The following is a 16,007-nucleotide window of genomic DNA, read 5'->3' as shown; positions in this document are numbered from 1 at the left end:
CTACCACAATTCACATTTTTCCAAGGGATTCATGGGACTGCCGAGAGGACATTTAAATGACTCCCCAAATTCGCTTGTATGCGCCAAGGCATAATTCAAACGCATGCTGTCCATATCATGCAAGGGATCCTGGGAGGCAAAGGTCTGCTCATCGGCAGAACCACAAAAGAATTGGGCAAATTGCAAAAAGAACAGCTTGCCATTGTGCTTCATGAACAAGGGGTCCTGGGCAAAGGCGTTCAAGGCCAAGCGGGTGCCTGAGATATCAGCTATGCGTTCGGTTATAAACTTGGTGGGGGTCTGCTGCAGACACCGCAGGTTCTTTTGAAACTGAGAATTGCTTAGAATTTCCAGAGACTCCTTTTCATTGTAGTTGCCACCATAATCATTTCGCAGAAAATAAGTATCAAAGGCATGCATGAGCTCATGACCCAGGGTAGTGGCCAAATCACCATACAGCAGAGAAGGCCAAAAGCGATGATCATAGAAGGGCTGTTGCAGATAGGCAAAGGGTAATACTATCAAATTGGCACTGGCCAGATAATAGGCAGTGGTATCAAAATTATCCGGCATATCAGGCATATGCAAATTGAAGCCATGCCATACGGAGGGGAATTTCGTAGGTGAGACTAAAACTCTTAGATGACTGTGGAAATGTCTTAAGGCTTGCAGGTGATTTTGGTAGAAGTCATGATGGCTGCTTAGATTCAAATCGGCTATTAATGCCTCATAGAATTCCTGGCTCCTGTTGAGGGGCATATTGCCAATATTCAATTGCAGGCCTTGCAATTTCATTTTCAAATACTGTATGCTTTGTGGCGTTAAATGCATGGGGTTGTTGTCTAGCCTAAGGTTGAAATGATGTTTGAGTTGTTCGAAAACCGATTTTATTACCGGATCAGACAAAGATCTCTCCTGGTGATTGTAGAAACGCTTGTCATAGAGGTAATTCATGCCCAAAGGGAAAAGTTTACGCATGTGACGCAGGCAGGTGGGGGGTGAGGAACCTTCGGTCACCGTATTGTGTTTGCAGGCCTGCAGGTGATTGATGAAACGTGTCAGGGAATACAAAAACAAGGTTTGCTGAGAACAGGAATCCAAATATTGCTTGATGCTATTCATGGCAGTGAAATTGTTGACCGCTATCAAATCTTGCGGCTCCAAGGGATACGAGGCGAACAGCCACTGCCAGTTGATGGAGGAGTTTCGCTGCCCTAGAGCCTGCCAGCTCATCCATTCACTGGAATCACACAAAGCCTCGTAAGCCTCCGGCGTCATATTCGAGCAGCTGGAGTTTAAAATGTCTGCCAACTCCGACTCAAGATTGGCAAAACGTTGCTTCAAAACCTCTCTCGAATCTTGGGTGTAATTGTAGTGCCTGAGTATCTGGTAGATATCCTCAGATAAATTAGCCACCAGCTCGGAGTCATGGGGATACAGGTTCAGCATATACAGCGAGGCATTAAAACGTTCCACATCACCATAGATAAAGAATCTCAAATTCGAAAATTCGCTCAAATCCCTCAGAGTGGTAAGCCAATGGGTTTCGTTATTGAACTGCAGCAGCTGCATATCCCTCAAGGCCTGTATGTAGTCTTGCCACCTGGCCTTCTCTTTGCGCTCACTTTGTACACACACCTCATAGTATTGTTGTAATTTCTGATAGACACCATCGCTGCGCAGCTCCTCTGGATTCTTATGGGCCGCAAAGATTTTCTGATATTTTTCTATCAATAATTTCTCTCCCACCGCCATCATGGTGGGTTCGCTGTGCTGTTGCTTCCAATGGCCACAGGCATACTCATGAAAATTCTCACAGGGATGGGCAGCGCGGTTTATATGTGTGGCCAGATGTTGTAGATGTTTGATATTCACATGCTCATCGCATTCACGTGACAGGCAGCTTTTATTCACATAGTCCCAGCCTGAATGATCATGTGAGGTGGGGGGCCTGGCAGTGACCACGCTCCCAGCCAATGCCAAGGTCCAAGCGGCGGCGATAAGTAGGCGGCAAACTGAGTTGCTTAGCAAAGCCATTATAGTGCGACAAGGGCTAGAATTTTGGTTAGTGTGGAAGCGGTTAAGCTTAATTTTATGCCCACGTTGGCTTAGCTTTGAACTTTTTTTTGAAATTTTCAATTTTTTTGATGTTGGAACTATCAAGTCTTTTGCTTAAATTTGGTTACTTGTCCAGTCCAAAGTTTGCTTGTAAGCATGACCACAAGTTTTGAGATTTTTAAAAGACTTTTTTTCAAAAAATTTTCGTTTTATAAATTTTTTTAAAGAAAATGTTTGCCCTTAAGCATGACCACAAGTTTTGAGATTTTTTTCAAAAAAATTTTTTGTTTTATAAATTTTTTTAAGAAAATTTAAAATTTTTTTCCTTAATTTTTATTTTTTTTTTTTTGAGCTTTTTAATCTCAGCTTTCACTTTCTATTTTCATACAGATTTTTTTAGATTTATTTTTCACCACGCGTTTATTTTTTACTACCCGCCTTTGTTTCTTGCGAAACGTCTTTTTGCCTTGGCTTCTCACTGGCAACTGATTTAATATTTCATTCTTTTCATTTCATTAAATGAAATGATTGCTGTAAAACACTTTTTTTCCATTTCATTTCTCCCTTTTTGGTTTTTAATTGTCTTCGTGTTGAGCGAGCGGCTTGGCGTTCTTGTTATCAGCGGCTTTTGGCTTTTTGAAAGATTTTTTTTTATAGCTGTCTTAATTTTAATACGTTTCCATATATTCTTTTGGAATTCGACTTTTTTTTGCAATGCATGGCTGAATCCATGTACAATTTAAATGACGTCTTATCATGACTCGCGCTTCTACTCGATTGTCACTATAAGAAAATAGTTGGGTATACATTGAGAAAAAGCTTTAACGACGGTCATTAAAAAGGTTTGTGTCTTGGATAGGACTTGTAAGTCATTGATTCATTGAAGGCATTGTCAATAGCCATTCATTGTATCTACAGGCACAGAAATCAATCTGCAATTCTAGTCCTCGATTCCTTTATTCCCCTTAAGCAATAAAAGCGAATGGTCCATTGGTGTGAAAGGCTTTTTGAGGTCATCGGGGATGAGGAAAATCTACCTGAACAGATGTAACGAACACCCAAGGCCTTCTATCGGGGGAACGGTATAAATGACAGCTACAATATATCCAAATATATTCTGATCTAGCCCTTACTCGGTACTAATGTCCAGGTACCGTACACAGCTCGTTGTGACAAGTTTCTGCTGAATCGGTTAATAAATGAGTCTTTTGTAGGCCCAATTCCAAAAGTCAGTAGAACGACATATATGTCAGCATTATTCAGATATTGACCTATCTGAACCACATACTGCATGTGTGTCAGGGAGACATGCGCAGCTAACTCTGCCAAATTTTAGCGAAATCGGTTTAAAAAAATCGGCAGATCGGTCTATAAGGACGCTATATCAAGATACCATTTGATACAGGCCATCTTCGAACTTAACCTGCCTATGAACAAATGAAGAATCTGCGCTAAATGTCAGCACGTTAAGACTGGGGCGTGATTTCAACATACAAACGGATGGACATGGCTAGATTCTCTTAGATTTTTACGATTCTCCAGAATATATAAAGCAGAGCATGTTATGAAAAAGTTGACTTGGCTTTTAGTACTCAACGTATATTTTGTGCACACAATACCTGAGGGCCTTTCCCCTACCTAATTATTCTCTCCATCTGATAGGACGATATGGAATACGATGCAATGATAGTACATCGAAAAGCTCTCCATCTGCTTTAAATTGCTGGCATTGCCTTACCCTTAGCCTTTGCCTTTGCCTTTGCCTTTGCCTTTGCCTTTGCCTTCAACTTTACTTTTACCTTTGCCTTTTCCTTTGCCTCAGCCTTCCCAAGGATGCGTCAAACATTTCGAAAAATGATAGTTATAGTTGTTATTGATCTGGTGTTCTTGCACAGATCCTATAAAGACTTGGTGGCCTTAAAAAAACCTGGGGGTCTTATAAAGACCTTGTTGTCTTATAAAGATCTGGTGGTCTAATAAAGACCTGGTGGTCTTATAAAGACTTGGTGGTCTTATAAAGTCCTGGTGGTCTTATAAAGTCCTGGTGGTCTTATAAAGTCCTGGTGGTCTTTTAAAGACCTGATGGTCTTATAAAGTTCAGATGGTCTTATAAAGTTCAGTTCTCTTTCTATGAAAATATGAAATGAAAAATTTATAATTTTATTTTCGTTTTCATATGAAAACATACTGACAAAATGTTTTTTTATACCCACTACCGAAGGATGGGGAATATTCATTTTGTCATTCCGCAACCCATCAAAATATCCATTTCCGACCCTGTATTCTTGATAGTCGTAAAAATCTTAGACGATCCAGCCATGTCCGTCTGTTGAATTCACGCTACAGTCTTTAAAAATAGTGATATTGAGCTAAAACTTTGCACAGATTCTTTTTTATACCCACCACCGTAGGATAGGTGGTATATTCATTTAGTCATTCCGTTTGCAACACATCCAAATATCAATTTCCGACCCTACAAAGGATATATATTTCGGATCGTCGTAAAATTCTAAGACGATTTAACCATGTCTGTGTGTCTGTCCGTCCGTCTGTTGTAATCACTCTAGAGCCTTAAAAATTGAGACATTGAGCTGAAATTTGGCACAGATACGTCTTTTTGATGCACGCTGGTTAGGTTCCTGAACTTTATTTTTCATCCTATTTCGCTGAAATTTGAAACAGTGAGTAGTTTAAGCCTCCCGACATCTGACCTAAATATGGTTCAGATCGGACTATATTCCGATAAGGGGTCTGGCTTAAAATGTACCAATGACATTTTAAGCCAATCCTTGGATTAGTCAAGTATATATGTACTCGTATATTAGACCGTCCCATGGTATAAAGGAAAAAATTTTTTTGCAAATTGAGAAACGCATAACCTCCGTAATGCGACCCTCTCCTCCCAATAAAAATAACACCAAATTATAATGTAGGACGACCGAGAATATATTGTACTCAAATGAAAGGATGTGTCTGAGGGCAATCCTTCTACCTTTATCCTACCCAAAAAGAAGAAATTAAAAATAATATATGAAGGCCGATCAGGATAGAATAGTGCAGCAATAAAAGGTCTTTGGTAGTAGAGTACACATTTTACCTTCAAATTGGGATAGATACAGGAGAACCTGCGGATCTTTAAAAATTAATCAGTGTGAATCTGAACGAGACCCATTGCCCTGAATATCTTAATAGCCGCATTTAAAATGCTTCACATTATAGGGCCAAAAAAAATTGTGCTCCAGCACGATGCTGATATTATTTCAGTGTCCGTCCCCAAAATTCCCATCAAACTGACCATCTTTGCGTACTATGGCAATAAGGGGCTCAAATAATAGGTATTTGATAGTAAAAAACTAATTTGGTATTCAATTTTGAGACCAAGTGTTTGGGGGTAATCTCACCACACAAACTCCCCCTAAACCAATGGCAATTGGGGCTAAAAAAAAAAAGAAATTTGAGAGTAGAGCACAATGCTGATATTTTTTCAGGGCTAAGTGCGGGTGTGGTCGCCCCACCCTACATACCCCTCAAACTGGACATATTCTTGGATTATGGCACAAAGGGGGCTCAAATCTGGTATCTGTTTTATGGCCAAGTGTTTGAGGGACGTCTCACCTCATAAACTTCCCCTAAACCATACACATGTACCGACTATAGCAATATGTATTGGGTTGCCCAAAAAGTAATTTTTTAAAAGAAAGTAAATGAATTTTTAATAAAACTTAGAATGAACTTTAATCAAATATACTTTTTTTACACTTTTTTTCTAAAGCAAGCTAAAAGTAACAGCTGATAACTGACAGACGAAAGAATGCAATTACAGAGTCACAAGCTGTGAAAAAATTGGTCATATGAAAAATCCGCAATTACTTTTTGGGCAACCCAATAGTTTAAATGTGGTGTTTGAATCTCTAATCCACCACTAAAACCAAGGGAATGAAGTAGATCTAACATCCAAACTTTAATGAACGCGTCCTTCCTTTACCCTATTTTCAAAAAATGTCAAGTCTCGGAGATGAGTGGGGCGATTTATGCGAAATTCGGTTGGTTTATAAAAACTCGAAAACAGAAATCTGGTATCCTTATTTAGGGTGCGATATCTAGGGGGGTCCGCGCCACCTCCAAGACCCTACATAAGGAAATATAAACCAGTAATGGCAATATGTGGCTCAAATGAAAGGGATTTGAGACTAGATCACGAATCTGATATATGCCCGTCTACTTCAGCCCCAAAAATATCCCCATACCATATGTATTTACCGACCACAGCAATATAAGGCTCAAGGCAATGAAAGGTGTTTGGGAGTAGAGCACGAAAATGACAACCACATTGGGGCGAAATATCTGAAAGGCCGTAACAGCACCCCAAAACATGACTTATTTCCTGCCAGTGTCAGTATAGGGCTCAGATAAAATAAAAGAGTGAAAGATATTTTAGGTTGACTACCAGGAAGTTCTTCATCCGAAGACGAGAGGGTTGGCAAAATGTTGTCCAGTATAAGTGTAACATTTTTTTTTTTCAGAATCGAAATCATCATAAGATCATCATCGAAGCAAATATCCTTGATAACAGATCTTAATGTTTACAAAACAAAGATTACAACGCAAAAAGAGCTCAATGAACCTTTTATAGTTGAATAGAGGCACAATATCAATGCACTACTGTTGCTTGGCCAAACATGTAGCATTCAAATGTTATTAACATGTAAGTCGGCCAGCATGCAATTCTAACAACTACTGATAGCATTTGAGATGAATGACCGAGATAACTGCAAGAAGGTTGCAATGCAGAGTAGGCCATAGATTAGAAAAAAAAAGTGCAATGACTGTGGGATTTTCTAGAGAACTAAAGTAGACAAGGCGAAGAAACTGGTTGAAGTTGGTTAGAGACACTAAATGGCGAAATGGTAATAGTTGACAGTTGGGAGAGGCTTTTTATACCCTACACCACTACTGTGGTACAGGGTATTATAACTTAGTGCATTTGTTTGTAACACCCAAAAGGAAGAGAGATAGACTCATTGATAAGTATACTGATCGACTCAGAATCACTTTGTGATTCGATTTAGCTATGTCCGTGTGTCTGTCCATTTATCTGTCCGTCCGTCTGTCTGTCTGTCCGTCTGTCTGTCCGTCTGTCTGTCCGTCTGTCTGTCCGTCTGTCTGTCTGTCTGTCCGTCTGTCTGTCTGTCCGTCTGTCTGTCTGTCCGTCTGTCTGTCCGTCTGTCTATCCGTCTGTCTGTCCGTCTGTCTATCTGTCTGTCCGTCTGTCTGTCCATGCTAATTTGTGTACAAACTGCAGATCGCACTTTTCATCCGATCGTCTTCAAATTTGGTATGGGCATGTTTTTCGGCCCAGAGACGATGGAAAAAATAGGATTAGATTTGGATATAGCTCCCATATATATGTTCGTCCGATTTGCAGTAATACAGCAATAAGATGGTCATTTGTAGACCAATTCTCTTGAAATTTGGCAAGAAGGATTTCCTTATCACTCTCAACATGACTGGTGAATTTCATAGAAATCGGTTCAGATTTGGATATAGCTCCCATATATATGTTCACTCGATTTGCAGAAATACAGCAATAAAATGGTCAGTTGTTAAGCGATTCTTTCGAAATTTGGCAGGAAGGATTTTCTTATGACTCTCAATATGACTGGGGAATTTCATAGAAATCGGTTAAGATTTGGATATAGCTCCCATATATATGTTCGTCCGATTTGCAGTAATAATGCAATAAAATGATCATTTGTTAACCAATTCTCTCGAAATTTGGCACGAAGGATTTTCTTATGACTCTCAATATGACTGGTGAATTTTATAGAAATCGCTTCAGATTTGGATATAGCTTCCATATATATGTACGTCCGATTTGCAGTAATACAGCAATAAAATGGTCATTTGTCAACCGATTCTCTCGAAATTTAGCAGGAAGGATTTTCCTATGACTCTCAATGTTACTGGTGAATTTCATAGAAATCGCTTCAGATTTGGATATAGCTCCCATATATATGTTCGTCCGATTTGGAAAAATAATGCAATAAAATGGACATTTGGTAACCAATTCTCTCGAAATTTGGCAGAAACGATTCTCTTACGGCTATCAATATGACTGGTAAATTTCGTAGAAATCGGTTCAGATTTAGATATAGCTCCCATATATATGTTCCTCCGATTTTCAGTAATACAGCAATTAAATGGTCAGTTGTTAAGCGATTCTCTCGAAATTTTGCGGGAAGGATTTTCTTATAACTTTCAATATGACTGGTGAATTTCATAGAAATCGGTTCAGATTTGGATATAGCTCCCATATATATGTTCGCCCGATTTGCAAAAATAATGCAATAAAATGAACATTTGTTAACCGATTCTCTCGAAATTTGGTAGCAAGGATTTTCTTATAACTCTCAATATAAGTGGAGAATTTCATAGAAATCGGTTCAGATTTTGATATAGCTCCCCTATATATATTCGCCCGATTTGCAGTAATAATGCAATAAAATGGACATTTGGTAACCACTTCTCTCGGAATTTGGCAGAAACGATTCTCTTATGGCTATCAAAATGACTGGTGAATTTCGTAGAAATCGGTTCAGATTTGGATATAGCTCCCATATATATGTTCGTCCGATTTGCAGTAATACAGCAATAAAAAGGTCATTTGTCAACCAATTCTCTCGAAATTTGGTACAAAGGATTTTCTTATGACTCTCAATATGACCAATGAATTTCATAGAAATCGCTTCAGATTTGGATATAGCTCCCATATATATATATTCCTCCGATTTTCAGTAATAATGCAATAAAATAGACATTTGTTAAGCGATTCTCTTGAAATTTGGCAGGAAAGATTTTCTTATGACTCTCGATATTACTGGTGAATTTCATAGAAATCGCTTCAGATTTGGATATAGCTCCCATTTATATGTTCGTCCGATTTACAGTAATACAGCAACAAAATGGTCATTTGTTTAGCGATTCTCTCGAAATTCGGCAGGAAAGATTTTCTTACGACTCTCAATATGACTGGTAAATTTCATAGAAATCGGTTCAGATTTTGATATAGCTCCCATATATATGTTCGTCCGATTTGCAGTAATACAGCAATAAAATGGTCATTTGTTTAGCGATTCTCTCGAAATTTGACAGGAAGGATTTTCTTATGACTCCCAATATGACTGGTGAATTTCATAGAAATCGGTTCAGATTTAGATATAGCTCCCATATATATGTTCGTCCGATTTGCAGTAAGACAGCAATAAAATGGTCAGTTGTTAAGCGATTCTTTCGAAATTTGGCCGGAAGGATTTTCTTATAACTCTCAATATGACTGGTGAATTTCATAGAAATCGGTCTAGATTTGGATATAGCTCCCATATATATGTTCGTCCGATTTGCAGTAACACAGCAATAAAATGGTCATTTGTTTAGCGATTCTCTCGAAATTCGGTAGGAAGGATTTTCTTATAACTCCCAATATGACTGGTGAATTTCATAGAAATCGGTTCAGATTTGGATATAGCACCCATATATATTTTCGTCCGATTTGCAGTAATACAGCAATAAAATGGTCATTTGTCAACCGATTCTTTCGAAATTTGGCAGGAAGGATTTTCTTATGACTCTCGATTTTACTGGTGAATTTCATAGAAATCTGTTCAGATTTGGATATAGCTTCCATATATATGTTCGTCCGATTTGCAGTAATACAGCAATAAAATGGTCAGTTGTTAAGCGATTCTCTCGAAATTTGGCAGGGTGAATTTCATAGAAATCGGTTCTGGCACCGCCCGACCTTTTACTTTCCTCACTGGTTATATAGTAAAGAATCTAAAGGATTAATGCAACTTAGTGCCGAAATAGAGACATTTTTGAATTGTAATGAGTAGCAGTTATAAAACTCTATTTTTTATTCAATTTCTTTAAGTGTATTATCAATTCACCCAAATCCACTTTCTCCAAAGCCTCAGCAGTCATTAACCCCTTTTAGCAAACAAAATTAATTAATTGCCTACATCTACAATACATACAACAAATTCACTCCCCAATAAAATCTAAATCAACATTAAATCCTTGTTTTGTGATAACACAACCCAATGGAATGAGTTTTACTTTTTTTCACTACGATCAAGTTTCAAAGGTCACATTGGTACATGATGAAGCTCAAGCCCACACGCATGTGGTGATGCAAACTGACCACGCCAAGCTTGAAACAACATACGATGTTTAATCTAAATCTGAGGCACAGCTGATAAGGCGGCAGAGTCATTTGCAAGATTCAAGACATTCTGGTAAAGACTGCTTAAGGCAGGCTGCCAGCCATTGGGGTCTAATCAATTATATGACGCAATACTATGGAGAACTTTACATCGCTTAGTGAAAGTTCCACCATGGGGGATTGTGGCAAAGGCAACGAATCAATAGTCACATTTGGAAGTGTGTTTTTATGTCTACAGGAAGTCTGTGAGCAGTAAGAGAATGGTTTGCTGATTCTTAGCTGAGCAGTAGGAAATGGATTTTAATCAGAGAGTGCTGTGGCATAGGGCATGTTTATTAGAGTGATGGAACATAAAGGGAGATAGGGAATACTATGAATAATTAGTGTTAGGTAAAGAATTTGTCTTCGGATATAAGAACAAGTAAAGTTAAAGCTGGAATTATATTTCTAGTAACAACAAGTTGTAAAATATTGTTATGTCTATCTAGGGCAGAGAGGCAAAACGTGTCTTCGAGAAACATTTATGCAAAGACTTCAATAACCTAAATGACGATGTCAATATGAACAAGTAAAAGCGTGCTAAATTTGGCCGGGCCGAATCTAGGGAACCAACCACCATGGATACTGCTAGAAATTTATACCAAACAAATTTAGTTGAAAGGCATAATTTTATTTCATATTAGCTGACCCGGGCCCGATCCGCTGCGCCTTCTTTTATTTTATATGGAACAAAAGTTTCCTTGGAATACTTATTTTCAACAATTAAAGACCATTTAGTGAAATATCATGCAAACTTGACTAACAATATATGTGCCTTTATTTGAATCCCACATGATATTTCTTGGTCTACGAATTTAAGTTTGGATGTAAGGTGAACTCCATTCTTAAAATACTTCATTTCAGCCCGATATTCTCATGATGTCTGATTTAGTGGTATTTTCGGGGGAGAGGTGGTCCCCTAGAAACTTGGCCCTGAAAAATATCAGCATCGTGCCCTTCAATAAACCCCATATTGTCATTGACCTAAGAGGAGTTTACAGGATGAGGCGTCCCCCAAAAACATGACCCCAAAATAGGTTATTAAATTCGTTTTCTAATCTCAAATACCACATTTAGGACATCACCCCTTTCCCAAAATACCCACAAAGGAAAAAAAATGTCGACCATGCCAATATGTGGCTCAATTGGCATGGTCGAAATTTTTTTTCCTTTGGGGGTATTTTGGGAAAGGGGTGATGTCCTAAATACATGGTCCTACATTCGGATATCAAGTTCGTATTCTACTCCCAAAGACCATTATTTGAGCCCCATATTGCGATGGTCACTAAAAAATTGCTGTTTGTGGGGTATTTTGGGTAAGGGATAGGCCCCCAGAAAATTGGTCCCAAAAATTGGTTTCAATTCTTTCTCTACCCCCCAATTGCCATCATTTAAGCTCCACATTGACATGGTCGGTAAATATGCCCGATTAAGGGGTGTTTTGGGAATTGGGGTGGTCCCCCAAACACTAAGCCCGGAAAATATATCAGCAACGTGCTCTATTCTCTTATATCTGTATATCATTTATTTGAAGCCCATATTGCCATTGCCCTCAAAATTGGATATCAAATTCGTTTTCTAATCTCATTTAAACTCCTTATTGAAAAAGTCAGTAAATATGTCCGGTTTGGGGTATTGGCCCTAAAAATCATGAATATTTAGTTCCACTCTCTTTAAGACCCAAATTGTCTTGGTGAGCAAATATGTCCTATTTGGGGGTTGTTATGGTGGTGGGACGTCCGCTAGACAAATGGTCCCTAATGTTGATATCAGATACGTGGTCTACTCTCACATACCTTTAATTTGAGCCCCATATTTCCATAGTCCGTAAACATGACCGGCTTGGGGGGTTTTTGTGGGATGGGCGGCCACTCAGTGAGTTGACCTTGAAAATATACATCGGATTCGTTAAAAACCCTCCTATTTGAGCCTCATATTGCAAAAGTCAGCAAATACTTACTATTTGGGTGGTGTTGTGGGGGTGGGGTGCCATCATAGACACTTTTCCCCAATATTGATATCAAATTCGTGCTTTACTCCCAAAGACCTTTCATTTGAGCCCCATATTGCTATGGTGGTAAATTTGTCCCCTTTGGGGGATGTTCTCGGGGATGGGCGGCCCCCCAAAACACTTGGTCCCATATTTGGATATCAGATTCGTATTCTAAATTCAAATACCTTTTATTTAAGCCCCATATTCCCATGGTCAGTAAATAAGTCCTGTCTGTGGGATGTTTTGGGAAAGTTCTGGACCCCCAGAAACGTGGTCCCACATTTGGATGTCAGATTCGTATTCTACCTGCAAATACCTGTCATTTGAGTCCCATATTGCCATGGTCGGTAAATATGTCCTATATGGGGGTGTTTTGAGGTTGGGGTGATCCCCCTAGCACTTGGTCCGACAATTGGATATAAGATACGTTTTCTTATCCGAAATACTTTTCATTTGAGTCCCATATTGTCATGATTGGTCTAAATATATGTTCGGTAGGTTTTAGGGTGGGGCAGCCCCTCTAGGTACCCCATCCGAAATTTGGATACCAAATTTTTATACCTACCACCGAAGGATGGGGGTATATTCATTTTGTCATTCCGTTTGCAACACATCGAAATATCCATTTCCGACCCTATAAAGTATATATATTCTTGATCAGCGTAAAAATCTAAGACGATCTAGACATGTCCGTCCGTCTATCCGTCTGTCTGTTGAAATCACGCTACAGTCTTTAAAAATTGAGATATTGAGCTGAAATTTTACACAGATTCTTTTTTTGTTCATAAGCAGGTTAAGTTCGAAGATGGGCTATATCGGACTATATCTTGATATAGCCCCCATATAGACTGATCCTCCGATTTAGGGTCTTAGGCCCATAAAAGCCACATTTATTATCCGATTTTGCTGAAATTTGGGACAGTGAGTTGCGTTGGGCCCTTCGACATCCTTCGTCAATTTGGCTGAGATCGGTCCAAATTTGGATATAGCTGCCATATAGACCGATCCTCCGATTTAGGGTCTTAGGCCCATAAAAGCCACATTTTATTTCCGATTTGGATGAAATTTGGCACAGTGAGTTGTGTTAGGACTTTCGACATTCTTCGTCAATTTGGCCCAGATCGGTCCAAATTTGGATATAGCTGCCATATAGACCGGTCCTCCGATTTATGGTCTTAGGCCCATAAAAGCCACATTTATTATCGGATTTTGCTGAAATTTGGGACAGTGAGTTGCGTTGAGCCCTTCGACATCCTTCGTCAATTTGGCCTAGATCAGTTCAGATTTGGATATAGCTGCCATATAGACCGATCTCTCGATTTAAGGTTTTGGGCCCATAAAAAGCGCATTTATTGTCCAATGTCGCCGAAATTTGGGACAATGACTTGTGTTGGGCCCTTCGATATTTGTCTTCAATTTGGCTCAGATCGGTTCAGATTTGTATATAGCTGCCATATAGACCGATCTCTCGGTTGAACAATGACTTGTACTTATAAGCATTTAGTCTAAATCGGATGATATCTATAGAGCTGCTATGGGGCATAAGGTATGCATTTTTCACTGGATTTGGACGAAATGTGGTTCACATATATATCCGAGGTGGTGGGTATCCAAAGTTCGGCCCGGCCGAACTTAACGCCTTTTTACTTGTTATTTTTAGGGTGCTATATGAGAGCACACAAAATTTCGCTTAATTCGCACCATCCATCTCCGAGATCTGGCTTTTCTAAAAATTAGGGTAAGGGGGAGGGTCCGCCCCCCCTTCAGATATCAAAAATGTAGTACCCTATTTTCGCCACGGGATCATTATGCATCATCTGTGAAAACTTCAAGAAAATCAAGTCCAGCCTTTTCTGAGTCTATAAGGAACACACAAACATACAAACAAACAAACCTACAAACAAACACAAATTGATTTTTATATATAAGATACAAAACTTCAGTCAAACAAACAAAAATTTTAATTTTCCCAAATTAAAACTAGTCAGAACCGTTGCCTGGTTTGCAACCTCCCCATGGTACCCATTTTGTTAGTAGCACAGAATTCCTGGCTTAGATTTTCTTTTTCGTAGTTACTTTTCAGTATTTAGAGCCGATTAATGGCTTAGATATATGTCCATAGTTGCGAGGGTCTGATTACAATCCTCACCCTCTTTCTGACCTTACAAACATATCCTAAACTATGACTAGGGTGGATTTTTTGCCCCCCACCATAGGGTAGGACCCAATAAATGGGTTTGAGTACCTTAACACAATATTTTTGTTTTCATCATCGTGACATTCTAGCACTGTCCGTCTGTGACAACTTCGCTAACTCTTGAACGAATGAAGCGAAAAATTCCTATCAAAATTTAGAAATCTTCAATGTCAAAATCGCCCCAAATTCAGCTACCACTTTCATATAAACCAATTTTTAAATTTTTTTTCTAAATCCATGGTAAATTAGGCCGTGTAAACCGCCTATAAATACAAATTCCACTATCATTGAGGCGAACTTTACTCACTTAGTACCCACGATTTGAGTTCTCTCTTTGCTACTTCACGAAATCCGCCAATTTTATTTAATTTTATCCTTACTTCTACGAATATATTTATACGTCCCACCAAGTGTTTCTTATCAATTTAAGCCACAAAGTCTATCCACTCCTTGAATGTCGGAAGTATATGTTATTGTCAACACCAGGAAAAAAAAATGAAAAAAATTTAAAAAAAATGAAAAAAACTGAAAGAAAATATTTTCGTATACAACTGTGAAGGTGTTCACATGTCAACAATTGGAAATTTCTTATTGGTTTTTGTGGGAATTAAACAATGCTCCCATCCAACATGCCTGAAGGCAATCAGACTTATATGGCTGACAGCAACTCTTGCACTCTTTCACTCGTACTCTTTACTTCCTTTACTTCGCAGCAATGTAAAATCTTTCGACATTAAGAACTTGGACTTTTTATATATAATTCAGGAACACATCCCACATAAGCGTATTTTATATTCCTTTTCATGTTGTTGTTGTTGTTGTTGTATTTAAGAGAGCAAGGGAAATTGTTTTGAAAATACCAGACACACATATAGACACCCACATCAGCGATAGACATTGAACATTGGCCAAAGGCAAAATACAGTGGGGTAAAAATTTTTTGAACTTAAAACAAGTAAAAAGGCGTTAAGTTCAGGCGGGCCGAACTTTGGTTACCCACCACCTCGGGTATATATGTGAACTACCTTTCGTCATAATACGGTGACAAATGCATAATTTATGCCCCCACAGCAACTTTATCGAAATATGGTCTTATTTGGACCAAATTTGACATGGATATTGAGAGGTCTAATAAGTACAAATCACTTTTCAATTTTGTAAAACGAAATATTGGTCTTTTTGGTAGCCATATCCAAATATAGACCGATCTTAACAATATACGATACAGATGTCGAAAAGCTAAACATAAATCACTGCGTCCAATTTCAGTGAAAACGGATTATAAATGTGCTTTTTATGGGGCCAAGATTATAAATCGAGAGATCGGTCTATATGGCAGCTATATCCAAATCTGAACCGATCTGGGAAAAATTAAGGAGGGTTGTCGAAGGCCCTAACACAACGCATTGTCTCAATCTTCAGCGAAATCGGACAATAAATGCGCCTTTTATGGGTCCAAAATCTTAAATCGAGAGATCGGTATATATGGCACCTATATT

General features: G+C 38.7%; 1 protein-coding gene across 1 annotated transcript; it reads right to left on the bottom strand.

Moving 5' to 3' along the window:
- Positions 1-2,037, bottom strand: LOC106085064 (endothelin-converting enzyme-like 1). The gene has a single exon (XM_013249094.2). It carries the CDS (start codon positions 2,035-2,037, stop codon positions 1-3), a length of 2,037 nt encoding a protein of 678 aa, XP_013104548.2.
- Between the last annotated feature and the right edge of the window lie 13,970 nt (positions 2,038-16,007).

Source organism: Stomoxys calcitrans, chromosome 3 (assembly GCF_963082655.1).
Source record: "Stomoxys calcitrans chromosome 3, idStoCalc2.1, whole genome shotgun sequence".
NCBI classification, from domain to species: Eukaryota; Metazoa; Arthropoda; class Insecta; order Diptera; family Muscidae; genus Stomoxys; species Stomoxys calcitrans.
Note: the sequence above shows the minus strand (reverse complement) of the source record. Positions and strands in the feature narration are given on the sequence as shown.

Excerpts from the sequence above, each read along its gene's own strand:
- LOC106085064 (XM_013249094.2), bottom strand. The coding sequence starts at position 2,037 with ATGGCTTTGCTAAGCAACTCAGTTTGCCGCCTACTTATCGCCGCCGCT.